The 23,443-nt window shown below is 44.1% G+C and overlaps 1 protein-coding gene across 1 annotated transcript in view; it reads left to right on the top strand.

The window, feature by feature from the left end:
* HOMER2 (homer scaffold protein 2) overlaps positions 1-23,443 on the top strand; it is a 60,892-nt gene that overhangs the window by 24,829 nt on the left and 12,620 nt on the right. Inside the window, exons 3-4 of the mRNA XM_070953544.1 lie at positions 16,518-16,649; positions 21,868-21,960. Coding sequence (XP_070809645.1) covers positions 16,518-16,649; positions 21,868-21,960 — 225 coding nt within the window. The remainder of the gene's footprint in view (positions 1-16,517; positions 16,650-21,867; positions 21,961-23,443) is intronic.

A 23,443-nucleotide genomic window follows, 5' to 3' on the forward strand; every position in this document is an offset into this window, starting at 1 on the left:
CAATTTTAGCGCCAAAGAATGGAGGCCTTTGAACTATGGTGCTGGAGAAGACTCCTGTGAGTCCCTTGGACTGCAAGGTGATTAAACCGGTCAGTCCTGGAGGAGATCGACCCTGACTGCTCTTTAGAAGGCCAGATCCTGAAGATGAAACTCAAAATCCTTTGGCCACCTAATGAGAAGGAAGGACTCACTGGAGAAGAGCCTAATGCTGGCAACGATTGAGGGCAAAAGAAGAAGGGGATGGCAGAGAAGGAGGTGGCTGGATGGAGTCACTGAAGCAGTAGGCATGAATTTAAATGGATTCCAGAGGATGGTAGAGGACAGGAAGGCCTGGAGGAACGTTGTCCATGGGGTCGCGATGGGTCAGACACGACTTCGCAACTAACAACAAATGTTTGTGATCTGTAGTTGTGACTTAATTTTTTTTTTAAATCTCTCTCACACTGCTTGCTTTTATTATTTATAATGTTTGGAGTTATTGTGTCTATTTTTAATGAATTCATTTACCCACCAGGAAGCTGTGGCTGTTAGGTGGTCTAGAAATCTGTTAAATAAATACACGAACAGCGTCTGGTTTTTCATTGGGGCTGTAGCATGCAGTCAAAGGTGGTTTAATCCTCCTTTCACCAGCTGCGGTCCTCAAGGAAGCATTCCTGCCCTCGTCTTATTAGCCTCAGAGAAGAAGGAAAAAAACCCCAGGACAAAATTGCATGTTGCCTTTAATAATCTCATCCCTAGGTAGTTGGTTAGAAGTACGCCGCAGTAGTGCAAAACGCAGAGCTGTGTTTGCACAAGTCAAGATCCTTCGGTACGTCTTCCATCTGGTTGGATTTCAACAACAAGGGTCAGAAAAAGGAGTTATATAGGTTTGCATTTAAAAAAAAAAAAACCCAAAAACTATCAGGACAATTGCACTGGGTGTTCGAAAGTACTCCGATCGTGACAATTACTGCACGATGTTAAGAGAAAAGTACAGATCAGCTCATTACAATTAACCTAGATTGGTATCCCTCCAGAATAACGGTGACCCAAAAGAATGAAGGTTGACAGAGCATCAGCAGTTCTCTTCTTGTTCCCTCGAGAGGAATGCGAAGGTTGGACTTTGCAGAAGCTTCTCCTTTTTGTTGAAGTAAGCAACTTGCAAAGCTGAAGAGTGTAGGGAGGGTTGCCTTGACTGTTTTTTTGGTTTGCTTCGGTTTAGGACATGTGGTGGGGCAGTGGTGAGAATGCAGTATTGCAGGTTCATTCTGCTGACTGCCAGGAGTTCGATCCTGACCGGTTTACGGTTGACTCAGCCTTCCATCTTTCCAAGGTCGGTAAACTGAGGAGCCAGGTTTTTGGGGGCAATACTCTGACACAGTAAACCAGTGCCCTCCCAACCAGTAGTGCGATTCAAATAATTTAACAATGGGTTCGCCCAGGGTTAGGTTGGCTGTCGTGGGAAGCGTGGTCCATCCCCGTCCTCCAGCTCCGCCACACATGCGGGATGAGCCTCCTGCGATGGCCAACCTGACCCTGGGGAACTAGTTGTTAAATTAGCCTCCTCCCTTATCAAAGTGGATCCTGGGCACTGCACTGCAATGGAGAAGGGGCAAGGGAGAGGCCGGCACAAGGGAAGGAGGAGGAGAAGGGAGAAGAAAGAGGGAAAGTGGCCTTCTCCTTTCCTCAATCTGGCCGCTCTATTGCCCGTTTTTCCATTGCAGTGCAGCGCAGCACCCAAGATCCACTTTGATAGCGGGGTGTGTATGTGTGTAATTTAACAATCGGTTCACCCAAACCAGTGCAAACCGGCTGAATCCCACCACTGTCCCCAACCTTTTGGACACCAGGAACTGGTTCCACAGAGAATTTTTTTTTTCCTGCTTACTGGAGATGGTGTGGTTTTGTGTGCTGCCTGCATCCCACGGATGGGGCTTCGTTTGTTTGTGTGGACCAGTTTCTGGCATGCTGCGGACGGGTGCCAGTCCACAGACCATGGGGTTGGGGATCCCTGTTGTAAACCACATAGAGTGGGCTATAAAGAATAAAAGTCTAGATCAGTGATGGCTAACCTTTTTGCCATCGCGTGCCAAAAGTGGGGGGAGCACGGGGGGGATCGTGTGCATGTGTGCCTCCACCCATAATTCAATGCCTCCCATTCCCCACACCCCCACGAATGTGCATGCAACCCCCCCGTGTTCTCCCCGCTTTTGGCACGCAATGGCAAAAAGGTTACTGGTGGGCCCAGAAGGCCTGTTTTTTCGCCCTCCCCAGGCTCCAGAGGCTTACTTGGAGCCTGGGGAGGGCAAAAACAGCCTCCCTCACCCCCCCCCCCCGAGGCCCTCAGGAGGCCGGAAATGGCCCGTTTCCCAATTTCCAGTGGGCCCGGAAGGCCCAAAAATCAGCTGGCCGGCGTGTTCATGCATGCTGGAGCTGAGCTAGAGCGTGCCATAGGTTCGCCATCGCGGGTCTAGATGCTATTGCTAATGCTGTTTTAAAAAGGAGGCACAGTATACATCTCTGTGCAGAGTCACATCCAAGGTGGGAGGGGCCTTTGTACTCTGCTGTAGAGTTGCAGTGGATAGAGGGTGTTGAGTTGGCAGGCCTGGGATGCGCCGAGTGAGAATGTGTGAAGACCTTTGACGGATCAGATTCATCACTTCCTGGACTGATTTTGTACTTGTGAGATCTTACTCTCCTTTCCCCACTCCTCCCTCTCACTTTGTGTACCAGCCGCAGTGTCTCATTTCTCCAGATGATGGAAGAAGCTCTGGAATATTCTTCTCTTCTGCAAAGGCATTCATTGCTCACTGTTATAACTCACGGGCATTGTGCTGTGGGAAAAGTCACCTGATTTTCAACCCATAATGGCCCTTGCTAGAAGCCAACCAGAGGTGGTATTCAGCAGGTTCTGACCAGTTCTGGAGAACCGGTAGCGGAAATCTTGAGTAGTTTGGAGAACCGGTAAATACCACCCATGTCTGGCCCCAGGAGTGGGGAGGGAATGGGGCGTGGCATGGCTTGATGGGCGTGGCTTGGTGGACATGGCAAGGGAAGGATACTGTAAAATCTCCATTCCCTCCCCACTCCAGGGGAAGGTTACTGCAAAATCCCCATTTCCTCCCGATCAGCTGGGACTCGGGAGGCAGAGAATAGATGGGGGCGGGGCCAGTCAGAGGTGGTATTTACCGGTTCTCCAAACTACTCAAAATTTCCACTACTGGTTCTCCAGAACTGGTCAGAACCTGCTGAAACCCACCTCTGGACCAGTCCTCACACTTATGACTGTGATCATGTGATCAAAAGTCAGGTGCTTGGCAAACACCTGGCTTTTTACAAGGTTGCAGTGTCCAGAGACTATTTGTGACCTTCTCAAGGAGGTTCCTTACAAGTAAAATCAATAGGAGAAGTTGCATTTGGTTAAAGACACCATGATTTGCTTAACAGTCATGGGGATTCGTTTAAGGACTACAGCAGAAATGTTGTAAATTCAGTTAATAACTGCCTCACTTAGCAATGGAAGTTCTGGTACCCATGATGGTCATAGGTTCAGGACTTACCTGAATATGTATTCTCCCTTCAAGTGGTCATGGACATATATTCCACGGATATGTGGTGACATAACACAGTTCTAGGCTATATAAACAAAGGGATAGAATCAAGATCATGGGAAGTGTTAATACCACTTTATAATGCCTTGGAAAGACCACACTTGGGATACTGCATTCAGTTTTGGTCACCACGATGTAAAAAAGATGTTGAGATGCTAGAAAGAGTGCAGAGAAGAGCAACAAAGATGATTAAGAGGAGTGGAGGCTAAAATATATGAAGAACGGTTGCAGGAACTGGTATGTCTAGTTTAATGAAAAGAAGGACTAGGGGAGACATGATAGCAGTGTTCCAATATCTCAGGGGCTGCCAAGAAGAGGGAGACAAGCTATTCTCCAAAGCACCTCATGTTAGGAGAAGAAGCAATGGGTGGAAACTAATCAAGGAGAGAAGCAACCTAGAACTAAGGAGAAATTTCCTGACAGTGAGAACAATTAATCAGTAGAACAACTTGCCTCCAGAAGTTGTGAATGCTCCAACCCTGGAAATTTTTAAGAAGATGATGGATAACCATTTGTCTGAAGTGGTGAAGGGTTTCCTGCCTAAGCAGGGGGTTGGACTAGAAGACCTCCAAGGTCCCTTCCAACTCTGTCTATTCTATTCTATTCTATTCTATTCTATTCTATTCTATTCTATTCTATTCTATTCTATTCTATTCTATTCTATTCTATTCTATTCTATTCTATTCTATTCTATTCTATTCTGTATCACCAGTCTACAGTTTTAATGACTTCATTTATTTGTGTCATCAACAGATTCTTTGGGGATGCTGGGAGGCTTCTGTTCTTTCTCTTCTGCCAATTTACAGCTTACAGAGGGAGCACAATCTTGCTCTGTGTATATATTCTATCAATAAATTTTTAAAAAATTAAATTTTATCTTATTTCTGTTGATTACTCCATTTGGCTGGAGTTCAATATGGCTTCCATCCTGCTCTTACATTGTCCTTAATTTTGAGGATTTAAAAAAAATGAATATGTACCACTATAGAACTCCTTCCCTAAACTGATGATCTCCAGGCATGCCGGACTACAGCTCCCATCATCCCCAGTCAGCATGGCCAATTGGTAAACTCATCAATTTAGGAGTCGATCTGCTCCCCATTAGTTGAATGGAATCAGAAATAATAATAATAATAATAAAAACCCTAATCATCATATTGGTGCATTAAAGCAGTTGTTACAGAGTCTGGAAGATAATTCTTGAGAGAGATCTCTATGCAACTTAAAAAAAAAGAAGGCCTGTCAAATCCACAAATAGTTTACCTCAGGTTTTTTGTTTGGCAGTCAGCACACACCACGTGTTTCCATAATCGAAGAATAGATGTGCTTAAAATGTGGATATAAATAGATAGTTGCTGAGTGTTTGAGAACATGCACTGGTCCAATGGTGTTGGAGAGGAGGAAGGAGATACCGATGTGTGTATTTTTAAAATTGATATATGCCTGCGGTGTCCTTGGCATGAACATTCGTTGAATTCATCCATTGTGTTATGACTTAATTTGCTTTAACTAGTACAGGTAGTTACAAAACTTCACTTAGTGACCATTCGAAGTTACAATGGCATTGAAAAAAGTGACCATTTTTCACACTTATGACCGTTGCAGCATCCCCATGGCCGTGTGGTTTACATTCGGATGGTTGACAACTGACTCACATTTATGACAGTTGCAGTGTCCCAGAGTCACAGTGTTGTGGCCCATCAGTGGCCTGTGCAGCTAGTAGCTGATTCAGACAGCGAGGAGGCTGGTGTGGTGATGTACCAGCAGCCTGTGCAGCTGGCACTTGAGTCGGACAATGAGGAGGCTGGAGAAGATGTGGTGCCAGAGACGGGGATTCAGCCAGGGCCTTCAGAACTTCCAGAAACTTCCATGGGTGAAGAGGAAGAAGAGGAGGAGCCTCTTCTCGATGCATGGGTGCGCAGAGCTGCCAAAAGGCAGGAGTGGCTCCTCAGGAGGAGGTCTTCTCAAGAGTAAGGCTTGGGGCTAATTGGCCACTCCCTTAGCCTATTTAAGGAGGAACGCCGACTGAAGCAATTTGCAGGGAACAACTTAGTTCACATACCTTCGTGTCTTGTCTTGCTTATCTTGTCAGCTTCCTGCAAATTGCTTCTGGGCATTCTGCCAACCATAGTAAGCTTTCAGTTATTATTCTTTGAATTCTTGGCGGCAGTTAATGCAATTAATTAACAGCCGTTGTTGTAAAAGACTGGTTTATTTAGTAAACTAAGGTTTGAACGGACTTTGTGTGTGTTGCGTTCTTTGGGGTCCGTAGCTGGGGCAGAACAATCCCTCACTTAGCAACATCAATTTTGGACCTCAAATGTGGTCGTATCTTGAGGGCTACCTGTATATGGAAGAAGCTGCGAAGATATTATAGGAAGTTAGCACCCACCCCTCTCCTAGAAAAATGAAATATTAATTTCTAGGAAATATTAAAAAGGCAGAATGTTATACCTTCCTGGATGAGAAAAGGAGAAACATGCTCTTGGAAAGTGGCCCCCACCTTTGTTAATAGCCCCAGAAAGACAAAAGACATGTTATCTACAACACAAAAGACCTTCAGCTCCAGGGTGATGGGATTAAGACATGGCCCTCAGGACAGGATAGAATTAGCTCTCTACCCAATCTACCACATGGCACCTGGGAAGATTACATCACCCAGCAAAGCTCAACCAAGCTTGGGAGTCAGGAAAGACTACAGTTGCCCCTGCATGGCCCCATGGGAGTCTGACAACCAATCAGAACACAAGCTCAAATTCAAAGCCCAACAGAGGGCATAAAACCCAGGCATTCTCAGCATCTCTGCCCCCACTTTTTTTTGCCCAGGATCTCAAGCCATGTGATCCTGTTCATCAATAAACCTTCTTTCCAAGCAACTTCCATGAATCCAGTGTCTTTTCCCCCACTTGGAACTGAACCCAGAAGGATGTTTCTTCCAACAATGTGTTCAACAAACCATGCTTTTGGTGTTAGTAGTTACAACAGCTACATTCGCACAACACGCTAAACCAAAACCAGTCCAGAGAATTCACAATGATATTTATTGTCTGAACCTACCTCCTTTTGATGTTGTTTTCCCTACACCCACATGGGGGAAAGTCAGCATGACTTCTGGAAGCCAGATAAACCTTCTGGCCAGGAATTGTGGTTGGGTATTGCTTCTAATCCATTTCAGTTGCTTAATCATCCAAGACTAATCAAATTCTGGACAACAGCCTAAGCTTTGGGAATAGATGTGGCCTCATTCTCTCTTTTATAGTCTCTGGATTGTCCTCCCAATCACAATTACCTAAATCAGAGCAGGATCTCTCATTTGAGGACACGAATCACGGTGTGTTCTGAAATAAGTTGAACCCAGTCAACAAAGATACAGCTGCACACCCACCATACAGAAAAGGAAGCAGAAATTTGATTTATTTGTGATTCGGCTCACCAATTTTGCATGTCTGTCTTATCCAATGTGGCCTCCACACCCCCAAAATAAGTCACATGTGGCCCTTGGACCGCTGAGAAGCTATTCACACCCATCAAATCTGTTGTTGTCCCTTCCATTATCACCAATTTACAAAAGTCCCGTTTTGTTCCCCTTTTGAGTTCAAACCAGGGGTGAAATTCAGCAGGTTCTGACAGGTTCTGGAGAACCGGTAGCAGAAATTTTGAGTAGTTTGGAGAACAGGCAAATACCACCTCTGGCTGGCCCCAGGAGTGGGGAGGGAATGTTATTGGTGAAGATAGCTCAGGGGTCGGCAACCTTAAACTCTCAAAGAGCCACAAAAGTTCTAACCGGAAGCCCCCGTTCAATTCTGGAGCCGACTGGAAATCTGATTCCATCATAGTCTCCTCCTAGTGTGACATCCTTTTTCCTCTATATATCCTAACTGAAAGCCCTATCAATTGTGGAGCCAACCAGCAACAGGGAGCCGCAGCAGAGGGATGAAAGAGCCACATGAGCTCCAGAGCCGCAGGTTGCTGACCGCTAAGATAGACATAACAGGGAAAGAATGCTGGTCAGGTTGACTCATGAGATTTTTATTAAATGATGCTAATTTTGTGGCCTGACTGTTAGCTTTACAAGAGCAAAGGTGACCTCTTCAGTTCTTCATGCGGCCTGATGTGATACTTACCTGTTTCTGGTTATGTTGTGTATTTCCCAGTGGTCTGTCCAGCTGATTTTTTAATTTTTTTTTTTTGAGAGAGAGAGAGTTGCTGAATAAGTCACACGTCGTAAGGTACAATATAAAATAAATGAAGAATCCTGCGGTGCCCTTAAATTTTGAATGCTGCTGCAGTAATGAATTTCCTAGGTGTTAACTGAGCAATAAGATTATTACTCTTTAAAATTACCAGTTTTCCTTCTGCCCCAAGAGTGTTTAGCAATAGCAAGCAAATAAGACAAAGTTTTATGAACATGCTGGGAAAAAAAAAAAGAATCATCAGTAATGATAAAACGAACGTTTCGTGGTGGAGTCGCTCAGACTGAGTGACAATTTCATGAAGAACATTTGAGGATAAGATTTTCATCAATGTGTATGACAACAAAACAAGGTCTGACTTCTGAAAAGATATTTAATTTCTAAATCAATCCATTTCTTTCCTTTGTTAAGCCATTTATTAAGGTTCTTCTCCAGCTGTGGTTTCCTTCAAAGAGAAGTTCAGAAGTAGGCAGTTGAACTTCATATATCTACCTGCTTCCTTACTACATGGAAGTTATATTTTTCTGATGACCCGGAGCGTGGCACAAAGGCAACACAGCCAGAAAATAAGTACAAGTCCCTTTATTAGCTATAAACTTTGCTCCCAATGTCCCTTTACTCTCCGGTCTGGAGAAAAACCCTCCCACAAACCTGTAAGCCAGAGGTGAGTTTTCAGCAGGTTCTGACCAGTTATGGAGAACCGGTAGCGGAAATTTTGAGTAGTTCGGAGAACCGGTAGTAAAAATTCTGACTGGCCCCGCCCCCATCTATTCTCTGCCTCCCAAGTCTCAGCTGATTGGGAGGAAATGGGGATTTTGCAGTATCCTTCCCCTGGAGTGGGGTGGGAATGGAGATTTTACAGTATCTTTCCCCTGCCACACCCACCAAGCCATGCCATGCCATGCCCACCAAACCACACCCACAGAACCGGTAGTAAAACATTTTGAAAACCACCACTGCTGTAAGCAGACAAAACTCCCAACCATAAATCCAACAGGGCAAGATAAGGTAATTAATCCGGCAGGACAAGCAAGATAAGGAATTCCAGAAGTGAAGTAGCACGGCAGTAAATCAAACCAGTTGGGAGGATGCCAGGAACTCAGATAAACACAAGATGAACTCAGTGTTTGCTCCCGACAACCGACCCTCCCATTTGCCTCTCCTTTAAACTCCATCCCCAGGTGTGCCTTGTGAAGGGAATCGGGGCCCTTTCCTCCCTCGTAAGCCATGCAACCCACGTTGCTCTCTTCTCCGTTCTTCCCTGCGTGCCCTAGGATGAGGAGGGGGTGGGCTTTGATCTTCATCAGAAACCCCTCTCCCTTGTTCTAACTCTCCCCTGCTCTGCCCAGCCTGACTTTGCCCTTCCCCAGTTTCCTCCACAGCCAACGGAGCCACTCTCTCGCTCTCTGTCAGCTGTTCCTCTTCCACCTCAGAGTCAGACTCTTGACAGGGCCATGACAGTTTTCTAGATAACTATGATAAATCCTGGTTCACACATTGTTCTAAGTCAGAGTTTCTCAACCCCAACAACTTTAAATCGAGGGGACTTCAACTCCCAGAATTCCCAGCCACCATGCTGGCTGGGAAATTCTAGGAGCTGAAGTCTACACATCTTATATATATATTGCTCAGAGTTCAGAAATGTTGCTCTGAGTTACGGGCTAATTTGATCATCATCTGCTTTGTGTAGCTTAAGGCAATATGTGAACCTGATCAACGTGGTTGATAAATGAAAGCTTGTGACTTAATTTATTATGCAAACCAGTCAGTTGGGGGGGTCTAATGTATTTAATAAATTGTGGTTAAGCAAACTGTTCCTTCTACTAATCAAATCTTCTTGTCATGCTGTTTTTCACAAAACCTAAAATATTTATACTATAAAACAGAGCAAGAACTAAGCCTTCTATTTTATTTCATTCTCATTTTTTTAACGGTCAATAAATTTGGTGGCAGAGAGAAAAACTTCATCAGTTCCTCTTCTGGGAAATGGGTATATCTTGACTGCAGCAGGGGTGGGCTGCTGGGGGTTCTCAAGGGTTCGGGAGAACCTCTAGCTAAGAACCCCCAAATCCCACTCCTGGCTGGCCTCACCCACCCCACCCCTCCCAGGAGTCCCCATACGGCCCATTTTGGATCCAGATAAGTGCAGGGCATGCACAGAGGCTCGTGAAGGGCAAAAAAACAGCCCTACTGGAAGTTCGGGAAGGCCAGAAACAGGCCTGTTTCCAGCCTCCAGAGGGCCTCCGGAGCCTGGGGAGGCCATTTTCGCCCTCCCGGAGGCTCGAAAAAACCCTCCGGAGCCCAGGGAGGGCAAAAACACCTCCCACCCACGGTGGTGCAGGAGGCTGACTAGGCCCCACTCACCGTGGCCACGCTTACCCAGCAACTGGGCAGAGATCCCCTTGCTAAAATTTTTGAAGCCCAGCCCTGGATTGCAGCCTTGCGTTTTCTCAGCCCAAACGGTGGGAACTCAATCAAGCAATGATTGTTCTAATGTTCTAACCAAGCAGGTGCTGAAATTTGGCCAAACAGATGCATCCTTGTTGGCTTGGTGCCAGGCCACTGCCAACGTCTATCTCAAAGAAGGAAAGTCATTTGTAAATTCCACCTTTCTTTTGCCTTCACTCCGTTTCACAGAAGGATGCCAGGAACAACAAATGTGAAACTTCTCTATATTAGTTAAATTTCAAAGGTCAAGGAAGCCTGGAACACTTTTTCCTTTCCTGTAGCTTCTGTGATTGCTTATATGTAGACTGTTCTTTGGGGGTGGAACACAATACAGGTGTCTGTCGTTACGGCTGGACTAGGTGAGCAAGAATGTGACTTGATCTCCAAGCTTAATGGCCGGGCATTTCATTGGAACCAATCCAAATTCCGTGGAGGAGGAGAACAAAATCTCCAACTTTTCCAGATCCGATTCTTCAAGTCAGATATTAAGCATGTTGGCGTGGGTGGGAAGCTGGCTTGATTTTTTGAGTCGCTATATTTAGTTCCAGTCTTAAGATGGCATTCGGGAAGAAGAAGCAGATGTTGTGGGTTAGCCATCTGCTCGCTTGACTTCCTTCCCCCACTTTCTCCAGATGAATACGTGGTTGATTCAGGAAAGCTGGACACCTTGACCATTAATGTGGGTTGCTTAGTCATGGTGGCACAGTGGTTAGAATGCAGTGCTGCAGGCATAGCCAGGAGTTCAATTCTGGCTCAAGTTTGACTCAGCCTTCCATCCTTCTGAGGTCAGTAAAATGGGGACCCAGATTGTTGGGGGTAAGAGGTTGACTCTGTAAACCGCTTAGAGAGAGCTGTAAAGCACTATGAAGCGGGATATAAGTCTAAGTGCTATTGCTATTGCTATTAGCCAGGGGTGGGCTTCGAATGGTAATATTGGCTATATATCAGAAGAAACAAGGAAAAGAAAATAAAAATTAGAGAGAAAGAATATTATGGAAAAAAAGTGATATCCATAAATTGTGTTGGGAGATAACTAAAAACTGTACAAATTTGCATCTTGTTTATCCTTGAATTTTTAATCCGTTCCTTCTTCATGCCACATTTCAATCTTCGTATTCGTTGGTCTTGTGTTACGGATCTTACTCTGTAAATACAAGATCTTCTGCTAAATGGAACCTGCAGTATACTCACAGTTATTTCTTTTTCTTATGTTTTAGCAGAGTTGTGGAAATTGGTATTTGTCTTTCATTTTCAAATTGCTGCCGATACTACTTGTATATTCATTTCAAGTGTAACTTTTACAATGCTCCCAGCCAGTGGTGGGATTCAAGTAATTTAACAACCGGTTCTCTGCCCTAATGATTTCTTCCAACAACCAGTTTGCCAAACTGCTCAGAAAGTTAACAACCGGTTCTCCCGAACTGGCTGAATCCTCCCACTGCTCCCAGCAATCTTCTCACTGCTAATTCTTCACTAATGATAATAATTGCTATTTGTACAACCATTTTGAGTGTTTGCATAGATGACACACAAACCTGCAAAGAGGGATAGAGTTTTAGACATATTACAGGTCATAATACTAAAAATAGGTCCTTACCAAAGCAAAGGTCACTTCATGGGAGAATAGCTGGAGGTGAAATTTGAATTGGGACAGCTTATATTTTCCAGTGGCTGTTCCCAGGATTTGGGACTCTCTGCCAAGGGTTGCCTAGCTAATTACATTTTTTGCTTGTACTTCTTTTGTCAAACACAAAAGGTATTTTATTCAGGAGGAATTTTGGCTTTTCGTGCCAAATTTCTGGCTGATTTAGCTTTTTAACTGATACTTGAGCTGTTTCCTCAAATGATACATTAGTTATCCGCTGTGAAATGACATATTCTTTCATTTCAGGTGACATGGCCCTTCTTAAGCATTCAAAGTAGGAAGCCATGATCTACCTCGGAGGTGTGAAACTCAAGGCCTTGGGGTCAGATTTGGCCCACTGAGTGCTTAGATCTGGCCTGTAGGGCCATCCTGGAAACAGCGAAGGACTGGCCCGTGAGGCCTCTGCCGACGAAAACAGAGCTTGGGAGGGCCGCACGCAGCCCTCCCGAGCTCCGTTTTCACTGGCAGAGTGCTTGGATCTCCACAGGCGCCCTTGACATGAGTGACATCGAGCTGGCCACACCCACCCTGGCCACACCCACCCCAGCCCTCTCAGGTCAAACACAACCCTCAATGCGGCCCTCAATGAAATCGAGTTTGACAACCCTGATCTACATTGATAAATGATTTCCAATTCACCTGCAATTTAAAAACTACTAGGGATTAGGGAAGGGATGCTGTGGCTCTGTGGCTAAGACGCTGAGCTTGTCAATCGAAAGGTCGGCAGTTCAGCGGTTCGAATCCCTAGTGCCGCGTAACGGGGTGAGCTCCCGTTCCTTGTCCCAGCTTCTGCCAACCTAGCAGTTCGAAAGCACGTAAAAAATGCAAGTAGAAAAATAGGGACCACCTTTGGTGGGAAGGGAACAGCGTTCCGTGCGCCTTTGGCGTTATGCCGGCCATATGACCACAGAGATGTCTTCGGACAGTGCTGGCTCTTCAGCTTTGAAACAGAGATGAGCACCGGCAGAGGTGGGTTCTATTTACCTTTGCTACCAGTTCGCAATGGGATCGCGCATGCGCAGAAGCTTCTGTGCATGCGCAGATCGCTGATGACGACATCTGGGGCGGTGGGTGAGGCCTCCCACCGGTTTTACTACCAGTTCTTGTGAACTGGTCCGAACCTGGGGCAACCCACCACTGAGCCCTGCCCCCTAGAGTCGGGAACGACTAGCACATATGTGTGAGGGGAACTTTTACCTTTACCTTTAGGAATTAGAGAATCCGAAACCCCATCATATTCATTGAGATAATGGATTTTCGGACTGAAACTTCCCTTTGTAAGAAGATACCCAGATATCAAAAGCGGAACAAATCTTGTTAAATCTTTCCTTGACAATTGGAACTCCGCTGTGCCAGGAACTTCCAGAGCAATAACTGGCAATACATCTGGGAAACGGGTGAAAATTCAATAAAGTCTTAACCTGAACTCTTCTGTCATTTATCAACTGTATTAAGCCCCAGAATAGGTGGGAGGGGAAGAGGTCTACTTTGCGGAGTATAACGTGGGTTTGTTGGAAATGCCTCTTTTGCCGTTTACTCTGTAAAAAAAAGATCTATTGGTGTCTTCCTTTTGGCAATGAATAAAAATATGCCATTATTTTGTATACTCCTATGGATAATATATTAGCCAATCTGGAATTTCACACAACTGTCAGCGAGCATGGGAGGTGTTTCTGCCTTCAGTGCATTAGTTTGGCAACTTGAAGAATATTTTCTAGAGTATTGAATAAGGAAAAATTGCAATAGCTATAGCACTTAGTGTCAAGTATTTGCAAGCCATTGGCACATGTGTCATATAGACACCAGTGGAGGCAGAGAGTGTCTCCACCCCTATGTGGAAAGGAGGGGCTTACCCTGAGTATAAAACCCCCTCCAACCTTTTTCATCACGCTCTCTCCATCTCTCTCTCTCACTCACTTCTTGTGTTTGTTCCTCATGAGACTTGATCTCTGTTGTACATAGTTAATATGATTTATCATATGAATAAATACGTTTAAGACATTTATTTATGCATCTGCCTCTGAACTCTTCTATGCTCCACACTTAGACTTATATACCTCTTTACAATGTTTTACAGCCCTCCCTAAGTGGTTTACAAAGTCAGCATATTGCTCCCCAACAATCTGGGTCCTCATTTTATCGACCTCGGAAGGATGGAAGGATGGGTTAACCTTTAGCCAGTCAGGAATCAAACTCCTGGCAATATGAGCAGAGTTAGCGTGCGATACTGCATTGTAACCACTGGGAAGGAAGGAAGGAAGGAAGGAAGGAAGGAAGGAAGGAAGGAAGGAAGGAAGGAAGGAAGGAAGGAAGGAAGGAAGGAATAGCACAGACTTATACACCACTTCACAGTGCTTTTACAGCCTTCTCTAAGTGGTTTACAGAGTCAGCGTATTGCTCCCCAAAAATCTGGCTCCTCATTTTACCAACCTCGGAAGGATGAGTCAACCTTGAACTGATCAAGATCGAACTCTTGGAAAGTCAGCAGAATTAGCCTGCAATACTGCATTCTAACCACTGCACCACCACGGTTCTTAAATTTATTATTTGGAAGTATGGTGGACCCAAAGGTGCTGTTTCCAAAAGGCAGATACACTGTCCTGGTTTTTTTTTTTTCTTTGAAAATGTTTCGCTTCTCATCCAAGAAACTTCTTCAGTTCTTAAGAACTGGAGAAGTTTCCTGGATGAGAGGTGAATTATTTTTTAAGGTCCAGTTGGCTTTTAGAAAAAGCACCTTTGGGACAACCATGACCTGGATGATTGAGACACTCCAGAGACAATCATGGTGGACATTTTCTGTGAAATGTCTCTGCATTAAGCGGGCCAGATATTTTATATCTGCATAGGGTTTGTTTTCTAGATTCTAGAACTGTGATGGCGAACCTATGGCACGCATGTCCGAAATGGTAGGCGAAGCCATGCCACCCGGCATGCACGGCCTTGGCTGTTTGTCTTCCAGGTTTTTGGCACGCATGCACGTGTGATGATCAGCTGTTCTTCGCACGCACAGCAGTGCCGAAAACCGGTCTGCGCATGTGCACCAGCCAGCTGATCGTTGGGCAAGCATGCACACTAGAACCTGCAAGTTCGGCTTTTCCTGAGCGCAGCCCCGACGAGTGCGCGCCCACGACGTTTCCACACAACCATTCCATCACTGTTCTAGAACATTCTGGATGGGGAATTCTGGGAGTTGAAGTCCACACATCTTAAAATTGCTCAGTTTGAGAAGAACTGCTGTAGAATAACCTTCGCTATCACTGACCTTCTCCATATATGTAGACAGTTCTTAGAATTCTTAACAACCTAAAACTTTGATTTTATCTCTCTCTGTTTCACGCACACACAAAAATACACACTGGTTAAGCAGGTTTCAGATGGAACAGGCCAAATCTGAATTCATGTATCTTATGAATCTTATATATAAAATTTACATAAGGATTATAACACGTGAAATTAATTGAGATTCCACACTTCTCTTCCTTCTATTTTGGGTCATTCGATTTAAATTTCACTGTATAATGAAGTTTTATTGCGTCTTCTCCATTTCAAGTGATTTTAGTCTCCTTCATCAAAGGAGACTAAAGACTGCAAAAAGCAGAAGAGGAGATTAAAAACCTAATTTCTGCACACACACACACAAAAAGGAAATGCCACAATGTTAAAAATGCTGTGAGGCTTTACAAACACAGACCCTCCCTCCCCAAAGAAGCATATATGCCTGTAGAATCCAAACTGCCACAAAGCAACTGCCTTTGTTTTCAGTAAAACTGAAAAACATCCAATTCTGCAGTCATTTGAAACACATCAGGAGAAGTACAGAAATTATTATAGCAGCTGCGGTATGCAATGTACTTAATTTTGATGTCTTTCTGGAATATTGGTTCCGATTCAGGCTTTGCACATCTGTTGGCAACATGGGAGGTGTATTAAAGAGAATTATGTGCAATTTCTTGGCATACTTGTAGAATGCCTTCCAGCAGCCAATCCTTCTTTGAGTGACTTGTGGTAAAGAGAATTGGTGTGTAGTTTAAATAGAGAACGGAGCTGGTTAATACACAATGAGTTGAAGTAGAGGGAGTTAGTTCAAGTTAGATGGATGTGCTTTCCTTAGCATAGGATGTCCTCCTCCTGATGAGTTTACATACCTTAAAGCAGGGTGTTTTATTTTTACCTTATTATGTTCGTAATAACAGACAAAGCTGTTTTCAATGTCTGATGGACAGGATTGAATATCTCTCAAGTTCAAATTGAGTCCCTGTTCTTTGCATTAATTTCTACTTAGTTTGAACCACATTAAAGAGAGAGCAATGGGTGGAAACTAATCAAGGAGAGAAGCAACCTAGAACTGAGGGGAAATTTCCTGACAGGGAGAACAATGAATCAGTGGAACGATTTGCCTCCAGAAGTTGTGAATGCTCCAACACTGGAAGTTTTTAAGGAGATGTTGGATAACCATTTGTGTGAAGTGGTGTAGGGTTTCCTGCCTAAGCAGGGGGTTGGACTAGAAGACCTCCAAGGTCCCTTCTAACTCTGTTATTCTATTCATTTTAGGCGGTCTGTAAAACTCAGCCCTCTCAATGCAGGCCTAACGTTCTCGTTCTAATGACGTGCTCTTTCTATGTTGCGTGTCTTCCTTTTCAGGTGATTATAAACAGCACCATCACACCTAACATGACTTTCACAAAAACGTCCCAGAAGTTTGGCCAGTGGGCTGATAGCAGAGCCAACACCGTCTTCGGCCTGGGTTTTTCTTCTGAACAGCAGCTGACAAAGGTAGGTAAATTGGAGTTTACTTTCGTATGCGTTTGGGGGTGGTGGTTGTTGCCAGGGTGTGTGTGTGTGTGTGTGTGTGTGTGTGTGTGTGTTACATTTCTTTTTGGTAAACTCTGCAATAATCTCACCAAATTAAAAGAACAGGCATATGGATCCAGTGGGAGTCTTGCTGATAAATTGGAACTTCTTCCATTTTTTCCCCCTTAATTAACAAGCAACTTCTCCCTGGGAAGGTGATTAATTTCCTATAATTAGCTGGTGGGAAGTGGCTTGTGGGTGGTGCTAATGATCTTTTTTCTATTTTAATTATTTTGGGGATGCCTGATGCTCCATCCCTGCTTTGGGATAATCTGCCCCTGCAAATCACTATATGTGGGGGGGGAGGCTCTTTATTTCCCTAGTCCAGGGGTGTCAAACTCAATTTCATTGAGGTTGTGTTTGACTTTGGGGGGCAGGGTGGCCGTGGCCTGATCGATGTCATTCGTGTCGGGGGCGCCTGTGGTGGCCCGAGCGTTCCGCTAGTAAAAATGGGCTCCCGAGCTCCATTTTCGGCTACGACAGTTTTCAGTTGCCTCCTGCACCCCTCTGCCAGTGAAACCGAAGGTTACTACAAAATCCCCATTTTCTCCCCATCAGCTGGGACTGAGATAGGGAATAGATGGGGGCAGGGGCCAGTCAGAAGTGGTATTTACTGGTTCTCCGAACTACTCAAATCTTCTGCTACCGGTTCTCCAGAACTGGTTAGAACCTGCTGAAACCCACCTCTGGTTTAAAGATGATGCGCTGAAACCAATGAGAATTGACATTAACCATTATCTGTGGGATTGGGATAAAGCAACAAGTGTCAGGTAAATTGGCAAGCGAAGAGACGTGTCTAACCTCCTCTTTGCTGTTTAAGCAGGAGGGGACAAGGACATGCCGTAGAAAGTAAAGTGTATTGGTGATTGTGTGACTGTAGTCTTTTTTTCAGCGTTGACAAAAGATGTAAAAGAAAGATTGCTGTAACATGAGCCAAGTAATTGTTTGGTAAGCAGCAGTTTGCTGCTTTCCTTTCTGCCTTGAGACAAAAGTCAGGGCAAATAATCATAGTGCTTGTCCCTGCTCTAAAAGAGGCACTTATCTTGACACGGAGCAAACAGGTCCTGTAAAAAATGCAAAGCATTCAGCCACTAACAGCCTGAGACTGCTATTGGCTCTCTGGATGAAATGCCCTTGAGCGTTCTAAGAATTCCCCGTTAATCATGCCCTTCTCAACCCTGAAAGTTTGAAAGGCTATGAGATATTAGAACAGAGGCCACATTGCCGGCCAATTCAGCTGTAACCTCCCCTCCTTAAGCGGGAAGGAAGGTCTGGTTGTTGCACAAGCCAAACCTTTATGGAGTTTGCAACCTTTCCGTGTGTGACTCTGCCCTTGTGTGCCCCAGACTTCCTTCTTCCTTGTTTTTTTTTTTCCTAATTAGGAACAGGGGACTCATTTTGTGGCTGAATGTATAATGTTCCCCAGGCAACATTTCTCCACCTTCAGTTGTGATGGGAGAGGCTGGTGACTGTGCCCGTAAACTGTAGTTGACTTCATTAACATGTAATACTTCTTGTTTTGATTTCATTAAACATTAAATCCATGACATATTTAATTGTTTTCCCGTTCCAAAAAGAAAAGCAAGGCAATTGGGTAATAGCAGTGGTGGGATTCAGCCGGTTCGGGCCAGTTCGGGCGAAGCGGTAGTTAAATTGCTGTCTGGCCCCGCACCGCCCCTTCCAGGAGTCCTCACGCACACCATTTTGGTTCCCAGGTAAATGCAGGGAGGCCTACTAGGCCCAAAACAGGGTGTGGGAAGGCGGTGCAGCCCCCCGTGGCCCATTTTTGCTCCCAGGAGGCTACAGGTAGGCCTACTAGCCCCAAAATGGGGCACGGGGGTCGGTGCATCCCCCTGACAGCCTGTTTTTGCTCCCAGGGTGCAGGAGGCTGAGTGCTACCTGTCACAACCCCTGGCCACGCCCACCATGGCCATGCCCACCCAGCCGGTCATTAGGGCAGAGAACCAGTTGTTAAATTATTTGAATCCCACCACTGAGTAATAGTTTTTAGAAGACCCTGCTCTGGGCCATTGCAAACATCTGGGAGTCCCAAAGCCCAGAAGCAATTTTGAATGCCAAATATTTTGTGTTAAATTTATATATACTGACAAAGAAATAAAGGGAGACTAGTATAGATCTATTTCAAGCTATTTAGCTCTCATCAGCTAGCCATACCCTTCTGGGATTTGAACCTGGGCTTGCTTGCATATTAGGCAGATGTGTTAACCTCTAAGCCACAGGTTCTCCTTGCTTTGTCAGCTTGTACCAGAGAAGATTAAATGGGTTTTCTATCGAAGCAACCTGGTCTATCCAAATATGTCTGGATGTCTGTCAGAGAATGTCTTGGGGTCACTGAAATGCAGGCCTGCGTTTCAGGGATGAGTGCTTGTGCATATTTAGGAAGCCAGTTTGGACTGCTGTACAGCATTCTATATATTTTTTTTTTCATTGTTGTAAATGGTTTTTCTAATCGGACTTGAGGCATGGGACTACAACTAATTCTTCTTGGACCCTTAACCAGAACCACTGCATTTTTTCTTCCTATCATTCTCTCCCACCTGAGATTGACTGGAAAGATAAATAACCTCTTAAGGTTTTGTTTTTCTCTCCCTCTGAAAAGCCTAAAAGCTTCCCAATTCATCTAAATGGATCGTGGTCCTTTTCCATTACCTCAAAAGTAATCCACAGATCCGTGGCTGTTTATGGCTCACAAAACCTGTCTTCCCTCAGTTGTCAAAAGTCACCACCCAATGAATGTTTAAGATGACCCAGAAGGAAAATGATCAAACATAGGAAAGGGTAATAATGTCCTTAATGAACTAGTTTCATTTAATTTTAATTATATTGAAAGGAGCAAAGAGGGCCGCTATGATGCAGCATCCATTTCAGCCGGTTTTTGCAGAGATAATGGTGGTAGAAAAATAGGATATTTGTTTCCTGTTTCCTCTCCTCAAATCTAGCAATAACTTTTAGTGATGGATTACACAAATCTACGTTTTATAAATGTGATCTCAGCCACAGGGTTACTATAAGGCTAACTGACAAATTATATTCACAGTCAGGATTTATAACTCTTGGTTTCAAATGAATATTTATATTCCCATTTTCACCCTGCCCTATTAAAGCCAATAAAAAGATGCTTTGGTGGAAAATTGGAGGGGTAGAAGGGGGCCACAACCAAAGGGAGGGAAAAAAAATAATGATAATGCATATTTGCACTTTAGCTGAAACAAAAACATCATTTTGATTTCCTTTCTGCATTTGATCTGCTCTTTTATTGCCGGTCCTTCCCTCCCACCGACATTAATTGTAGGTTAGTGTGTTGAGTGATCATAAAATGTTGGGCAGTGGATTAAATATTGCTTCCTTTGTATTTGTTCTATGCATTTCTCCTTCCTTCCTCCTCCTCCTTTTCATTTTCATCTTCATCTCTTCCTCTTCTTTTTCCTTCTCATTCTTCCTCCTTTCCTTCCTCTGTTTCCTCTTCTTCCTCTTTATTTTCATCTTCATCTCTTCCCTCTTCCTGTCCCTTTCCTTCTTCACCCGCCTTCTCCTTCCTCTCTTTCTTCCTCTCCCCTTTATTTTTACCTTCATCTCTTTTCTCTTTCTACCTTCTCCGTCTTCTTTCTCCTCTTCCTTCTTCTCCTCCTTTCTTTTTCCTCCTCGCAATTCATTTTCAGTCTCATCTCTTCCCTCTTCTTCTCTTCCTCTTCTTTTTTCTTTTCCTTTCTCTTCCTCTCTTTCCTCCTCCCTCCCTTCATTTTCTTGTTCATCTCTCCCTCACTCTTCTTTCTTTTCCTTCTCTTTTTCCTTCTCCTTCACTGATGATGCTATCTACTTGGGTAATGAAACATCTGCAAGAAAACAAGAAAGTTCAGAGAGCTACAAGGACTCCTTCTTCTTCCCCCCTCCTCCTCCTCTCCTTTCCCTTTCTTTCCTTCTTCTCCTCTTTTAAGAATCTTCCATTTCAATTCAGCAATGTACTTCACACCTGTTTTTGCCTCTCTTAATATTCTTAGTGGGACATAGTGGCTCAGGGGCTAAGATGCTAAGCTTGTCGACCGAAAAGTCGGCAGTTCAGCAGCTCGAATCCCTAGTGCCACGTAACGGGGTAAGCTCCCGTTCCTTGTCCCAGCTTCTGCCAACCTAGCAGTTCGAAAGCAGGTAAAAAATGCAAGTAGAAAAATAGGGACCACCTTTGATGGGAAGGTAACAGTGTTCTGTGCGCCTTTAGCATTTAGTCATGCTGGCCACATGACCACGGAGACGTCTTTGGACAGCGCTGGTTCTTTGGCTTTGAAACGGAGAAAAGAAAATAACAGTAGGTGGTAATGAATGGCATGGTTTATAGATTTTCAGGGTGGGGTGGGAGAAATCAGCATTTGCTGAATAACTACTGGTGTTTCTGCATATAATAAACCATAAACCATGGTTTGCAAGCCGCAAGCTAAGCAAAAACTGAATGACGGATTAGTTTATTGGGTGAATTCTTAAGAGCCAGCAAATGCTATATTAAAATAATTAGATTCTAAGGTCCTTTAGGAGGACAGAGGAACAGAAAGTGCATTTATCTACCTTTTTCCAATGGCTGAGTATTTTTCTTTTTTTCCTACTCTTTAATATTCATGGAGATTGAATTCTGAATTGGAACAAGCTAATATGTCTAGTGAAGTCTTATGTCTGTGTATCAGAGGTGGGTTTCAGCAGGTTCTGACCAGTTCTGGAGAACCGGAAGCAGAAATTTTGAGTAGTTTGGAGAATTGGTAGTAAAAATTCTGACTGGCCCCGCCCCCATCTATTCTCTGCCTCCCAAGTCCCAGCTGATCGGGAGGAAATGGGGATTTTGCACTAACCTTCCCCTGGAGTGGGGTGGGAATGGAGATTTTACAGTATCCTTCCCCTTCCACGCCCACCAAGCCACACCCACCAAGCAGTGCTACACCCACCAAGCCACACCCACAGAACTGGTAGTAAAAAAATTTGAAACCCACCATTGCTGTGTATGCCTAAGTTTACTACAGTTTGTGATCAGCCGCCTATGAGACCAGGACATAACCCAACATAATATGCATTTCCCCACTTTCATAGCTCTGGAATCCAAAGGCTAAGGCAATGTTTTGATCTTTGTGTTCCCGTTTAGTTTGCTGAGAAGTTCCAGGAGGTGAAAGAAGCCGCTCGACTCGCCAGAGACCGGTCGCAAGAAAAAATGGAAACTTCCAGTAACCATTCGCAAGTAAGTCATGATCAAGTGAGATACTAATACCACTCTATAAAGCCCTAGTAGGATCACACCTAGAGTACTGCATTCAATTTTGGTCACAACACTATAAAAAAAATGTTGAGACTCTAGAAAAAGTGCGGAGAAGAGCAACCAGGATGATTAGGGGGCTGGAGACTAAAACATATGAAGAATGGTTACATGAACTGGGCATGGCTAGTCTAGTGAAGAGAAGGACCAGGGGAGACATGAGAGCAGTGTTCCGATATTTGAGGGGCTGCCACAGAGAGGAGGAAGGGGGTCAAGCTGTTTTCCAAAGCACCCGAAGACCAGACAAGGAACAACGGATGGAAACTGAACAAGGAGAGATTCAACCTAGAAATGAGGAGGAACTTTCTGACAGTGAGAACAATCAACCAGTGGAACAGAAGTTGCCTTCGGAAACTGTGGGAGCTTCATCACTTGAGACTTTCAAGAAAAGATTGGACTGCCATTTGTCAGAAATGGTGTAGGGTCTCCTGCTTGAGCGGGGGGTTGGACTAGATGACCTATAAGATCCCTTCCAACTCTGTTAATCTGTTAAATCTGTTAAAATCTGTTCTCTATTAAAGGATGGGGGAAGGACTGATTGGTCATGTCAAGCTTGCAAAAGGGAAAAAGGCAAGTTTTTGACTGAAAGCTTTAAGCTTTTTTATTATTTATTTATTTATTTATTTATTTATTTATTTAGTTTGTCAAACATGTACGAGATAACAGGAATAAGTTAAACATGGATATTTCGTTGCGCATTGAAGACCCTGTTGTTCCGCCAGGCCAGGCTATCAACATAATGATTTTAAATTGGGGTATTTTAAATTTTTGGGGTTTTAAACTGGCCAAATCTATTTAATTATTTTAATTTTTAATCATTGTTGTGTCTTGTGTTTTTAAATTGGCTGTACACTGCCCTGAGTCCTTCGGGAGAAGGGCGGTATAGAAATAAAATTATTATTATTATTATTATTATTATTATTATTATTATTATTATTATTATTATTATTATTATTATTATTATTATATTAATACAGGAAATGGTAAGGAATAAATGGGGACATTAGGACAGGGACAGAAGGCACGCTGGTGTGCTTATGCACGCCCCTTACAGACCTCTTAGGAATGGGGTGAGGTCGACAGTAGACAGTTTAAGGTTAAAGTTTGAGGGGGTTGAGGATGTAACAACAGAGTCAGGTAGAGCATTCCAGGCATTGACCACTCGGTTGCTGAAGTCGTATTTTCTGCAATCAAGTTTGGAGCAGTTTACCTTGAGTTTGTATCTATTGTGTGCCTGTGTATTGTTGTGGTTGAAGCTGAAGTAGTCATTGACAGGTAGGACGTTGTAGCAGACAATTTTGTGTACTACGCTTAGGTCAGACTGTTGTCGGCGTAGTTCTAGGTTGCCCAAGCCCAAAATTTTGAGCCTGGTGGCATAAGGGATTCTATTGTGAGCATAGGAGTGGAG

Source organism: Pituophis catenifer, unplaced genomic scaffold (genome assembly GCF_029215685.1).
Source record: "Pituophis catenifer annectens isolate HBS135680 unplaced genomic scaffold, rPitCat1.0.hap2 SCAF_14, whole genome shotgun sequence".
NCBI classification, from domain to species: Eukaryota; Metazoa; Chordata; class Lepidosauria; order Squamata; family Colubridae; genus Pituophis; species Pituophis catenifer.